The sequence below is a fragment of the Trypanosoma brucei genome, chromosome 3 (genome assembly GCF_000210295.1).
Source record: "Trypanosoma brucei gambiense DAL972 chromosome 3, complete sequence".
NCBI classification, from domain to species: domain Eukaryota; phylum Euglenozoa; class Kinetoplastea; order Trypanosomatida; family Trypanosomatidae; genus Trypanosoma; species Trypanosoma brucei.
Genome location: NC_026736.1, coordinates 1,021,518 through 1,034,358, shown reverse-complemented (window position 1 = coordinate 1,034,358; position 12,841 = coordinate 1,021,518). Strand labels below are relative to the sequence as shown.

General features: G+C 47.9%; 5 protein-coding genes across 5 annotated transcripts; all 5 read left to right on the top strand.

Annotated features, from left to right (window-relative positions):
- Positions 1 to 378: 378 nt before the first annotated feature.
- Positions 379 to 2,166, top strand: TbgDal_III4500 (hypothetical protein, conserved; the record flags this gene model as incomplete). Its single annotated transcript, XM_011774096.1, has 1 exon — positions 379 to 2,166. The coding sequence occupies one exon, from the start codon at positions 379 to 381 to the stop codon at positions 2,164 to 2,166; it is 1,788 nt and encodes a 595-aa protein (XP_011772398.1).
- A 548-nt stretch (positions 2,167 to 2,714) lies between these two features.
- On the top strand, positions 2,715 to 4,466 carry TbgDal_III4490 (hypothetical protein, conserved; the record flags this gene model as incomplete). Its single annotated transcript, XM_011774095.1, has 1 exon — positions 2,715 to 4,466. One exon carries the CDS (start codon positions 2,715 to 2,717, stop codon positions 4,464 to 4,466), a length of 1,752 nt encoding a protein of 583 aa, XP_011772397.1.
- A 507-nt stretch (positions 4,467 to 4,973) lies between these two features.
- Positions 4,974 to 6,761, top strand: TbgDal_III4480 (hypothetical protein, conserved; the record flags this gene model as incomplete). The annotated part of the gene is made up of 1 exon (XM_011774094.1): positions 4,974 to 6,761. One exon carries the CDS (start codon positions 4,974 to 4,976, stop codon positions 6,759 to 6,761), a length of 1,788 nt encoding a protein of 595 aa, XP_011772396.1.
- A 2,142-nt stretch (positions 6,762 to 8,903) lies between these two features.
- On the top strand, positions 8,904 to 11,573 carry TbgDal_III4470 (hypothetical protein, conserved; the record flags this gene model as incomplete). Its single annotated transcript, XM_011774093.1, has 1 exon — positions 8,904 to 11,573. One exon carries the CDS (start codon positions 8,904 to 8,906, stop codon positions 11,571 to 11,573), a length of 2,670 nt encoding a protein of 889 aa, XP_011772395.1.
- A 277-nt stretch (positions 11,574 to 11,850) lies between these two features.
- Positions 11,851 to 12,348, top strand: TbgDal_III4460 (hypothetical protein, conserved; the record flags this gene model as incomplete). Its single annotated transcript, XM_011774092.1, has 1 exon — positions 11,851 to 12,348. The coding sequence occupies one exon, from the start codon at positions 11,851 to 11,853 to the stop codon at positions 12,346 to 12,348; it is 498 nt and encodes a 165-aa protein (XP_011772394.1).
- Positions 12,349 to 12,841: the final 493 nt, after the last annotated feature.

The following is a 12,841-nucleotide window of genomic DNA, read 5'->3' as shown; positions in this document are numbered from 1 at the left end:
TAGTATTAAAAGTATGTTGTATATCCACTCTCAGTGATTAGTGGGCTACTATTCTTTTTGTCTTCGAACGTTTTTTTTTTGCCTAACTCTACTTTTCTCTCTTCCACCTTGTGGTAAAAATAAAACGCTATTTGAATGATTTTACGTGGTCAGTTTCCCATTTGCTGCGAAACCTTTGTTTTTTCCGTCACGAAGCCGTTGCAACACGGCAGTGATACATATCAGTGCTTCCCTTTACCTCTCTATGGATTCCTTTTCTAACACTCTTATCACTCATTTTTCTTCTTTACCTGACAAATGTTTCCACACAAAGAGTAAAATAGAGCTACTACTTGCGCACTTCCACTCAGAACAAACCGACCCGCAGTCCCTGCAGTTATGGTTTACCTTGTCGATGACCTTGCGCGAGTACGCATGCTGATGGCAGGAGTTTATGCTGGTCTTGTTGTATCATCGACTTACGGATTCTCCCTTTTTTCCGTCTACATGCGCAAGCAATATCGTCTTTCACAGAGTGAAATTACAACTGTCAGTACCGTTGGTAATTGCATCGGTTACTGCAGTTTTATTGGTGGTGCCCTGTTCGATTACGCTGGTCCGATGGTGGTCCTGCCAATTGCTGGTTTCCTTGGATTCTTGGGCTTCCTGCTTTTTGGTCTCACCTTCGATGGAAAGATAGCGAACCCCAGTGTCGGTCTCTTCTCCACTTTTAACGCTATTCTTTATCTGGGGACGCCGTGGTTGGATGTTTCGACGATTATGCCACTGATGCTTCAGTTTCCACTTGACAGGGGTTATGTTGTGCTCGTGTCCAAGACAATCAGTGGTCTCGGTACCGGGGTGCTAATGGCTTACTTCAACGGGTGGTTTAAGGATACCACATCCGATGACTTGAGCAATAACAACTACTCGGGTTTCGCGTACTTCATTGCCATACAGTTGGTGGTCGTGTCACTCATTGCTCTCAGCGTAACTCGCATGCCCATGTATTTTCCTTGTGCGTGGCGGAAGCAACGGCTAAGTGAAGAGGAGTGGACGAAGCGACAGCAGACACTTCAGTTATACATGAACCAGCCTGCGCCTCCCAGAAGGATGAAGATAGCTGTGGGACTCGTCCTTAGCCTGCTGTTGTTTCTCACCACACAATCACTCATTGGCGGATATGTAAAGCTTCCTCCGGCTGCCTATTTGGCCTTTTCGATTATTGCAGTGCTGATGATGGCATCATTTTGTGTCGTTGCGTTGCCGTTTCAATGGCTTGGACGATATACTCCAGTGCGCCCTACGGATATGGACACAATTGGAGAGGCACTGGAGGATGTTGGTACCGAATCAGCGGTGGCTACAACGAAGAACGAGGTGAAGCCATTGCCGCAGTACAGTGGGTCCTTCTGGCAGCACTTGCTTACCGTGGATCTTTGGTGCATGTGGCTTACATGCTTTGGTATGTGGGGTACTGGAACTGTCATGCAGATGAACGCTGCACAAATTTATGAGAGCAAAAGTTACGGTGAGAAGAAAAGCTCCACTCTAACACTGTATATCACCATGATGTCTGTTGGCAGTGCTGTTGGCCGCATGTCTATGGGATATCTGGATATGGTGCTGACACGGCGGCAGCGAGAGGGGCTTAAAACGTTTCCCACAACAATTGCGCTCCCATTTTGCCCTCTGATGTTGTGCATCGCCTTCCTGCTCTTCGCGTTGCTTCCCGCTAACGCGCTGATCCTTCCTTTCTTCCTTGGGGCTTTGGGCAACGGAGCAGGTTGGGGAAGTGGTGTGCTTGCGTTTCGTATAATGTATTCACAGGATTTGGGAAAGCACTATAACTTCGGCTTTTCCTCCGGTGTCGCAGCGACAATAGCGCTCAACCTCTTCATGTTCGGTGGTATGTACGATGCTGAGGCTGAGAGGCTTGATACGAAACCCGAGTGTAAAAACCCTTCGTGTGTCAAAAACCAGATGCTCATACTGATGGGTGCCAATATTGTGGCAGTAATCGCTGCAGCGATTGTCCACTTCAGATTTTCGCGTTTCATTAATGCTGAGCAGAACAGGTGTAATGAACCAGCTGATGAGATGAGTGGTGTCGCTGCTCCTGTTACAGAGGATGCGGGGCAGCCAAATGAAGGGGGCTCACACAGTGGCGGAGCAGCGCAGCAGTAGGGTTGTTTTACAGCTGTTGCCGTACCTGAACTCTAAATTGAAAATATGCATTTGCCTCTATCTCATAAATCTTGTTACGTTGAATTTATCCTTGATGTGACTACTAATCAATATAATAATTGCTCCTCACTCCCACATTGTGTTGCTTCTTGCAAGCAAGAGGGTGTGCCATTTGATCACTCTTAGTGGTTGATGGGTGGATTTTGTTTTACCTTAGAGTGTTTTGTTCGTGTGAACAGGCAGCCACGTTTCGCTCTTCCTTTACTTTATTCTTTACTGCACGACAGTTTAGAAACGCTATTTGAATGATTTTACGTGGTCAGTTTCCCAGTCTCTGCGAAACCTTTGTTTTTTCCGTCACGAAGCCGTTGCAACACGGCAGTGATACATATCAGTGCTTCCCTTTACCTCTTTATGGATTCCTTTTCTAACACTCTTATTACTCATTTTTCTTCTTTACCTGACAAATGTTTCCACACAAAGAGTAAAATAGAGCTACTACTTGTGCACTTCCACTCAGAACAAACCGACCCGCAGTCCCTGCAGTTATGGTTTACCTTGTCGATGACCTTGCGCGAGTACGCATGCTGATGGCAGGAGTTTATGCTGGTCTTGTTGTATCATCGACTTACGGATTCTCTGTTTTTGCGGCACATCTGCGGGAGAAATATCGTCTTTCACAGAGTGACATTACAACTATCAGTACCGTTGGTAATTGCATCGGTTACTGCAGTTTTATTGGTGGTGCCCTGTTCGATTACGCTGGTCCGATGGTGGTCCTGCCAATTGCTGGTTTCCTTGGATTCTTGGGCTTCCTGCTTTTTGGTCTCACCTTCGATGGAAAGGTAGCGAACCCCAGTGTCGGTCTCTTCTCCACTTTTAATGCTATTCTTTATCTGGGGACGCCGTGGTTGGATGTTTCGACGATTATGCCACTGATGCTTCAGTTTCCACTTGACAGGGGTTATGTTGTGCTCGTGTCCAAGACAATCAGTGGTCTCGGTACCGGGGTGCTAATGGCTTACTTCAACGGGTGGTTTAAGGATACCACATCCGATGACTTGAGCAATAACAACTACTCGGGTTTCGCGTACTTCATTGCCATACAGTTGGTGGTCGTATCACTCATTGCTCTCAGCGTAACTCGCATGCCCATGTACTTTCCTTGTGCGTGGCGGAAGCAACGGCTAAGTGAAGAGGAGTGGACGAAGCGACAGCAGACACTTCAGTTATACATGAACCAGCCTGCGCCTCCCAGAAGGATGAAGATAGCTGTGGGACTCGTCCTTAGCCTGCTGTTGTTTCTCACCACACAATCACTCATTGGCGGATATGTAAAGCTTCCTCCGGCTGCCTATTTGGCCTTTTCGATTATTGCAGTGCTGATGATGGCATCATTTTGTGTCGTTGCGTTGCCGTTTCAATGGCTTGGACGATATACTCCAGTGCGTCCTACGGATATGGACACAATTGGAGAGGCACTGGAGGATGTTGGTACCGAATCAGCGGTGGCTACAACGAAGAACGAGGTGAAGCCATTGCCGCAGTACAGTGGGTCCTTCTGGCAGCACTTGCTCACCGTGGATCTTTGGTGCATGTGGCTTACATGCTTTGGTATGTGGGGTACTGGAACTGTCATGCAGATGAACGCTGCACAAATTTATGAGAGCAAAAGTTACGGTGAGAAGAAAAGCTCCACTCTAACACTGTATATCACCATGATGTCTGTTGGCAGTGCTGTTGGTCGCATGTCTATGGGATATCTGGATATGGTGCTGACACGGCGGCAGCGAGAGGGGCTTAAAACGTTTCCCACAACAATTGCGCTCCCATTTTGCCCGCTGATGTTGTGCATCGCCTTCCTGCTCTTCGCGTTGCTTCCCGCTAACGCGCTGATCCTTCCTTTCTTCCTTGGGGCTTTGGGTAACGGAGCAGGTTGGGGAAGTGGTGTGCTTGCGTTTCGTATAATGTATTCACAGGATTTGGGAAAGCACTATAACTTCGGCTTTTCCTCCGGAATTGTGTCAACGATAGCGCTCAACCTTTTCATGTTCGGTGGTATGTACGATGCTGAGGCTGAGAGGCTTGATACGAAACCCGAGTGTAAGCAACCTTCGTGTGTCAAAAACCAGATGCTCATACTGATGGGTGTCAATGTTGTGGCAGCGGTCGCTGCAGCAATTGTCCACTTCAGATTTTCGCGTTTCATTAATGCTGAGCAGAACAGGTGTAATGAACCAGCTGATGAGATGAGTGGTGTCGCTGCTCCTGTTACAGAGGATTCAGAAAAAGAAAGTTAAGCAGGCGACCACGGTGACATTACGGGAGTGCAGTAGGGTTATATTTTGTGCTTGATTTCTTTTATAATCAAAACTTCGTTGTTCCGTTATTTTTTTTTCATTATTTTTTTAATATCGGCTTCATTATCATGAGTAGTGTTGCCTTCTGTCGTTTTTTGTTTTTTTTTCTTTTAACAAATTCACGAAATATATATTTCCTACAACGGTCCTACCTTTACTTCATTCTTTTCTGCACGACAGTTTAGAAACGCTATTTGAATGGTTTTACGTGGTCAGTTTCCCATTCGCTGCGAAACCTTTGTTTTTTCCGCCACGAAGCCGTTGCAACACGGCAGTGATACATATCAGTGCTTCCCTTTACCTCTCTCTCTCTATGGATTCTTTTTCTAACACTCTTATCACTCATTTTTCTTCTTTACCTGACAAATGTTTCCACACAAAGAGTAAAATAGAGCTACTACTTGTGCACTTCCACTCAGAACAAACCGGCCCGCAGTCCCTGCAGTTATGGTTTACCTTGTCGATGACCTTGCCCGTATGCGCATGCTGATGTCAGGCATGTATGCGGAGTTGGGTGTCTCAAAGGCATACTGCTTTTCGATTTTCACGCCATTCCTGAAGAAAAAACTCAATCTAACACAAACTGAAGTTACAACTATCAGTACCGTTGGCAATTGCATTATGTATTTCAGTTTTCCCAGCGGCGCCCTGTTCGATTACGCTGGTCCGATGGTGGTCCTGCCAATTGCTGGTTTCCTTGGATTCTTGGGCTTCCTGCTTTTTGGTCTCACCTTCGACAGAAAGATAGTGAGTCCAGGCGTCGGCCTTTTGTCTTTTTTTAATGCCCTTGTATACTGTGCATTTCCTATCTTGGATGTAAGTTCTGTTATGCCACTGATGCTTCAGTTTCCACTTGACAGGGGTTACATTGTGCTCGTGTCCAAGACAATTGGTGGTCTCGGTACCGGGGTGCTAATGGCTTACTTCAACGGGTGGTTTAAGGATACCACATCTGATGATGTGGAAAAAAACAACTACTCGGGTTTCGCGTACTTTGTTGCCATACAGTTGGTGGTCGTGTCACTCATTGCTTTCGCTCTCATTCGGCTTCCCATGTACTTTCCTTGTGCGTGGCGGAAGCAACGGCTAAGTGAAGAGGAGTGGACGAAGCGACAGCAGACACTTCAGTTATACATGAACCAGCCTGCGCCTCCCAGAAGGATGAAGACAGCTGTGGGACTCGTCCTTAGCCTGCTGTTGTTTCTCACCACACAATCACTCATTGGCGGATATGTAAAGCTTCCTCCGGCTGCCTATTTGGCCTTTTCGATTATTGCAGTGCTGATGATGGCATCATTTTGTGTCGTTGCGTTGCCGTTTCAATGGCTTGGACGATATACTCCAGTGCGCCCTACGGATATGGACACAATTGGAGAGGCACTGGAGGATGTTGTGACCGAATCAGCGGTGGCTACAACGAAGAACGAGGTGAAGCCATTGCCGCAGTACAGTGGGTCCTTCTGGCAGCACTTGCTTACCGTGGATCTTTGGTGCATGTGGCTTACATGCTTCGGCGTGTGGGGTACTGCGGTCGTCATGCAGATGAACGCTGCACAAATTTATGAGAGCAAAAGTTACGGTGAGAAGAAAAGCTCCACTCTAACACTGTATATCACCATGATATCTGTTGGCAGTGCTGTTGGTCGCATGTCTATGGGATATCTGGATATGGTGCTGACACGGCGGCAGCGAGAGGGGCTTAAAACGTTTCCCACAACAATTGCGCTCCCATTTTGCCCTCTGATGTTGTGCATCGCCTTCCTGCTCTTCGCGTTGCTTCCCGCTAACGCGCTGGTCCTTCCTTTCTTCCTTGGGTCGCTGGGTAACGGAGCAGGTTGGGGAAGTGTTGTGCTTGCGTTTCGTATAATGTATTCACAGGATTTGGGAAAGCACTATAACTTCGGCTTTTCCTCCGGAATTGTGTCAACGATAGCGCTCAACCTCTTCATGTTCGGTGGTATGTACGATGCTGAGGCTGAGAAGCTTGGTACGAAACCCGAGTGTAAGCAACCTTCGTGTGTCAAAAACCAGATGCTCATACTGATGGGTGTCAATATTGTGGCAGTAATCGCTGCAGCAATTGTCCACTTCAGATTTTCGCGTTTCATTAATGCTGAGCAGAACAGGTGTAATGAACCAGCTGATGAGATGAGTGGTGTCGCTGCTCCTGTTACAGAGGATGCGGGGCAGCCAAATGAAGGGGGCTCACACAGTGGCGGAGCAGCGCAGCAGTAGGGTTGTTTTACAGCTGTTGCCGTACCTGAACTCTAAATTGAAAATATGCATTTGCCTCTATCTCATAAATCTTGTTACGTTGAATTTATCCTTGATGTGACTAATCAATATAATAATTGCTCCTCACTCCCACATTGTGTTGCTTCTTGCAAGCAAGAGGGTGTGCCATTTGATCACTCTTAGTGGTTGATGGGTGGATTTTGTTTTACCTTAGAGTGTTTTGTTCGTGTGAGCAGGCAGCCACGTTTCGCTCTTCCACCTTGTGGTAAAAATAAAACGCTATTTGAATGATTTTACGTGGTCAGTTTCCCAGTCTCTGCGAAACCTTTGTTTTTTCCGTCACGAAGCCGTTGCAACACGGCAGTGATACATATCAGTGCTTCCCTTTACCTCTCTATGGATTCCTTTTCTAACACTCTTATCACTCATTTTTCTTCTTTACCTGACAAATGTTTCCACACAAAGAGTAAAATAGAGCTACTACTTGTGCACTTCCACTCAGAACAAACCGACCCGCAGTCCCTGCAGTTATGGTTTACCTTGTCGATGACCTTGCGCGAGTACGCATGCTGATGGCAGGAGTTTATGCTGGTCTTGTTGTATCATCGACTTACGGATTCTCTGTTTTTGCGGCACATCTGCAGGAGACGTATCGTTTTGGGTAAACAAAATGTTTTGTGTCGTTGATCTCTTGTATTGTAAGTTACTGTTTTTTTAATTGAGTTTGTGTTACGGTTCTCGTTTTTATCAATTATGCTGGTGTGTAGTATGTTTATTTGGCCTTAGTTTTATTAATGATTTGTTTATAATCCTTTTTACATATACTTTTTTTTTTGCGTGGCTTATACATATGTATATATATTGCCTTTTATTCTCTGTTTTGTTGTATAAATTTCGAAATCTTGTTGGGGATATATTGCTGATGTTGTTGTTGCGTAAAGGTAGTGGGAATGAATATATAATGTTTTTTAAATACGTTTTGAATGGTTGTCGTGTGCTGTCTGGTTGCAGTCACTCGCTGTTTATTCCATTTTTGGTATCTCCTGCTCATTGGCGTTCCCGCTGCTACGTTTTTTTTTTGTGTGTGTGTGGAAATGCTGCTGTTGACACTTGGGGTGTGGAATTTATAGGTTAGTGGGATGGCCTTTTGAGGCTCTTGAGTCCTCCGCTGGAACTGCTTATGCTCAAAAATTGTTTATTAATGTCCCTTAACCTTAAAGGGGCGTGGGGTGTGGGGATTCTGGAAGGTCTAAGGAATAAAATGATGGTAAGCAGCTGATATGTGATTAAAAGGAGGGAAATAACAAAGAGAAAAGGGTATGTAAACTTGTAAATGGCAATTTTATTCGAGCATCGTACATTCTGTAATTCTCGATCTTCCTGCTCTTACTTTGGCAAGTGAGGGAGGATGCATTGTGTCATGTTTTGAAGTGTGCCACTCTGGCTGGGAACGGCTATTTCGTTTCTTTTTTTTTTTTCGTAGTCATGCCGGCTTTACTGCCTCTTGCTTCTTCGGTGAACGTTAATGAGTGGCGTGTTCCAAACGCATTACCTCAGTGTTGTATTGTGGATCTACGAACTGTTTCCTCCCTCATTTTATCCACAAGGTGGTGCCAAGGCTGCTTCTTTATTTTCATGTTATGTTTTGCCGTGTGTGTTTTAGTTGGTGGAAAAATGACGTGAATCGGCTGCCTGCCCACTTTTCTGATGCACTTCACCTAGCGGATGCGCTTATATCCGCGCTATTTGTTGCTTACACGGTGCTAATATTTAATGATTCGCGTGATTTGCTGTCACTGTTATGGTTCTTAAACCCGGATGTGGGGGTGGACCTCGCAGTGACGTTGCTTTTGCAACTTATAATTAGATATGACATTGTGTTTCTGATGGAAAGGCAATGGGTTCACCTTTGGAGCTACTAATGGTAAGGATATAAAAACGGCTTGTATAATTAATTTGGTTTAACATGTAATACATGCATGAATAACCATATGTTTGTATATCGTCGTTTTGGTACTGTTTTTTTTTTTGTTTCCATGTTCGGACCTTGTCTATCTAATTTCGCCTCTGGGCCGCCTCTTGATGCACTTGTTACCTGTGCATTGCTGTATGTAACCATAGGACTGTCCGTTACTGGCGTGAATGCATCCCAGTTCTTCCCTTTGCTTTAATGTCTGCACCCCTTTCTTTTTCTTTGTGTCTACATATTCGTGTGCGTGCATGGGAGAAAGAAGGCTGCGAATGTGTGGCATCGGTTGCGTAATCCATGCGCAGCACGTAAGAGGTGATGACTACCACGTGAAACTATGCAAAAAGGGCAATGTGTCACGCACTTCCCTCTTCGAGGCGGTACGTCGACGTGGACACGACGCCTGGTCAGTGCTGAAGAGACATGTTAATGCACATGTATTTGTGGAGGCTGCCAGTGGCGTACTTCGACTGCGTGGTGGTAGCGAGCCAGTGGTGCAGCCTTTACTATTAGGAAGTGAGTCCCTCGTAACCGAATGCAACGGTGGTGATCAGTCAACTTGCCCGTCATTTCTTCAATGGAACGGGGAGGTGTTCGGCGGCAGCATACAGCTGGCACCGTGTGATTCGGATACCGCTGCCATTGGCAACCGGTTGTTTCAGCTTGAGCGTGAATGCAGCGCGATCTCCCAGGACTGCACATTCGGTGACAACCATGTACGTGCAGACAACTTAAGTGTAGCGCAGGCTGCATTCGCAGAATTGTGTGTGAGTTTCCTGGAAACGGAAGTGAAAGGACCCTTCGCTTTTGTCTACTACGCTCATTTGCTGCAACTTTTCATGTTTGGTCGAGACCCACTGGGGAGGCGATCGCTTCTGACGCATGCAGCGACGGCCGCGTCGGCAGAATGCGGATCGGTGGTGGAATTTGTTATATCTTCCGTTGCTGTGGAACACGATGGCCACTGCGCGGCAGGAAGCGGACTGTCGGAGCTAAGGAAGCGGTGCAAGTACGAATGCAATGATACCCACAATGAAAACGGTGTTTTGGGAACCGACGGGGATAATACACCTACAGCGGACGGTTGCTCTTCCTTGCGGTTCGGCTGTTGGAAGGAGCTCCCAAACACGGGCTTATTCACTCTCAGTGCGGCAGCGGTCTCGAATGTTGGATCGTCGTTGGCGCATTACCCATGGAAATTGAGTCACTGTGCCCACCCTTTGGTGCGTCCACCATGCGGTGTACAAGCGCAGTTACTGAACAGAAGGGAGGAAGAATACCCGCACACGCTGAGGTACCTTTTGAACAAAGGCAGGACATCCCACCACGCCGTGATGCAGGAATTGACAGCGTTCGGCATGTGGGCTGCATCAAGCTATTTGTCGGCCCTATGGGAGGCAGTTTCAGTGCGTGTACGCGCCGATCACTGTGGTGGTGATATGGCCACGCCCATTGGTGTTTTGTTCTCAGGGGGCATCGATAGCACTATATTGGCCGCTATCGCCCACTATGTCTTGCCGACAGCGACGCCTATAGAACTAATCAACGTGGCCTTCGGAGATGCCCCGGAACTGACACCGGATAGGCTTGCAACGTTTAACGCAGTTGAGCAACTTCTTCAGCTTCCGGCAGTTGAACCCAACGATAAGGCTAACGGGACGGTTGGGGCGGCAACGCAGGCGCAGAGGGAGTGGAGGTTAGTACTGATTGACGTGCCAGTTGGTAGCGATGATGCGCATATACGACGACTCATATTTCCCAAAGACACCGATATTGACATCAGTATCGGTACCGCGCTCTGGCACGCTGCACGGGGTCGGGGTCGCATGCAACGCATCACGCAAGACAGCCAGGTTGCGGAGCAACTTGCCGCAAGAAAGGCGTATCAATTGCGGCACAGGCTATATCGACTATCAGAAGGGGAGGCTAACTCTGACGCCAACACAGATATGGAGTCTGGTCACGAAGTCGGTGGCAAATTTGCGAAGTTTTCCCCTTTAATCGATGTCATGATAGAAGAGTTGGAGGCGTCTGGTGGGGAATGCGCAACTGCTCCCATTCTCTTGTCGACGCTAGGGAAAGAGTACGCCGCTGCGCTCCGCCCCACGCTGTCGCAGTACGGCTACAAGAAACTTGGACAGTACTTGAATGACGCATCACTTGCTGGTTTGGTTGCGTTCGCGAAAGGAAACGAAGCACCGTCGAAGGCTATAAGGCTTGTTCGGGATGAGGACGTGGCGCGGGTACAGCGCACGCGGCCTGCTAAATGGCTGCAAATCACCGAGGAAGATTCACCGCTCGGTTACTGCGTCGAAGAATACGAATGTGAAGCTCGTGTCCTGTTGCTCGGGATGGGTGCTGACGAAACACTCGGTGGTTATACGCGGCACCGTCGAGCTTTTGAGCGCCGTGGTATTCGCGGCCTTGTTGGAGAACTTGATCACGACTTTTCACGGCTATGGGAACGCAACCTCGGCAGGGACGACCGGGTGGTGAGTGACAGTGGCAGGGAGGGTCGATATCCTTATCTGGATGAGGGAGTACTTGCTGTGCTTGGTGCAGTGGTGGCGGGGGCGCACCAGCATCTTGTCTCTAGCGACCATCACACGCCATCTGATGAAACTGGTGTCACTTCAGCAGGGGCGGTGGATGATTCGGTGCTGGAACTGGCCGTGTCGTCGGTCTGTAGCTTTACAGGGGCTGGTGGCACACCCGGTGTAGGAGACAAGAAAATTTTGAGGCGCTGTGCCGCGCTATTGGGACTTGGCGACGTTGTACGGCTGCAAAAGCGTGCGATACAGTTCGGCTCACGCATTGCGAAGCAATGCTGCAGCTCTCCCTGATTTGTTCGCTTAAAATTGTAAGATGCAAGCGTAGCAAGAAGAGAAATTTTTCTCCCACCCACGCCCAGCCGTTGTTTATTGGTTGTTTAAATATCACTTCGTGTTTTCCATTTTGTGAAACTGGTATCGGTTTACAGCAGGATATCTTCTTTCTTTTCCCCTCTACCGTTTTCCCCGCTTAATTATCCGATGTTTTGCCCACTTGGACTCTGGCTGCAGGTGCGACAGACTGTTGCCCGCGTATTGGTGGGCTTGCACTCTCGTTGGGGCGTTATTAATGTTTTCGAGCAATGCAGGTTGCTGCTTAGCCACGTGCACGACTGGTTTCCTGGTGCCGCGTGGCTTGTTGCGCAGCAGAGGCGGCGGCAGCGCTGCTGCCTTTGCCGGTTCGTCGCCTTCAGCCCCTCTTATTTGTTCGAAATGTGCCTTCATTGAGCACAACACGTGTCCCAAGAAGTGGCGGAATCCAGAGAAGGTGGAGGTGAGTCGACGCCATGGCGGTGTGAAGCTTGGCTCGGAGGCGGTTCGCATCAGGGAGCAGGCCGCGGTAGAGCAACAGCTTGTTGACGCAGACAAATTCACCAACTGGAACATAGTGTGGGGTTTCGCAGCTGCTGCAGCCCTACTTCTTGTAGCGCTTAATATTTTGTTGGAGGCGGTGGAGCCGGTCCCTTCACCGGAGTACACACCGTACGTCCCCGGTGCCACCACCATCACCGCACCGGCCGAACGCCTAAAGAACGAGAAGTTTTGCTCATCGGTCGGCAGTGGTTGATATCCGTCGGTGCGAACTTTGTTTGCCGGGGGTAGTGAACGTGAGACAGTGCAGCAACTCCCTGGTGGACTGATTCCAATTCTCTTTTCCGTGTGTGAGGTGACTGTGTGAGTTTTCAAAGCGCTGACGACCGTCGGTGCCAGCGGTGTGCCTTTACGTCGGCCCTGAGCATTTCACGGTTGGGTTCAACCATTGCCATGCTCTTGTGCATTGTTTTTTCCCCAAGCATCCACTTGTTTTTTTTTCCCCTCTCATGACTTTCTTTTTGTCTTTTGCTATTCGCTACATCGCATACATGGAAAGAAAATAAAAGAACGCGTAAGAGGGTGAGAAGGGATTGTGCTCGTTGGTGGGCGTTAGGAAGACGTTTTGTTTTTTCTTTGTCCTTCCCTAACTCCCATTTAGGGTTGGCTGTGTAACTACCGTGTGGTTTGAACAACGCCTGTGCAGCATTTAAGTTATCAGATAGATAAATAAAAAAAACAAAGAGGGG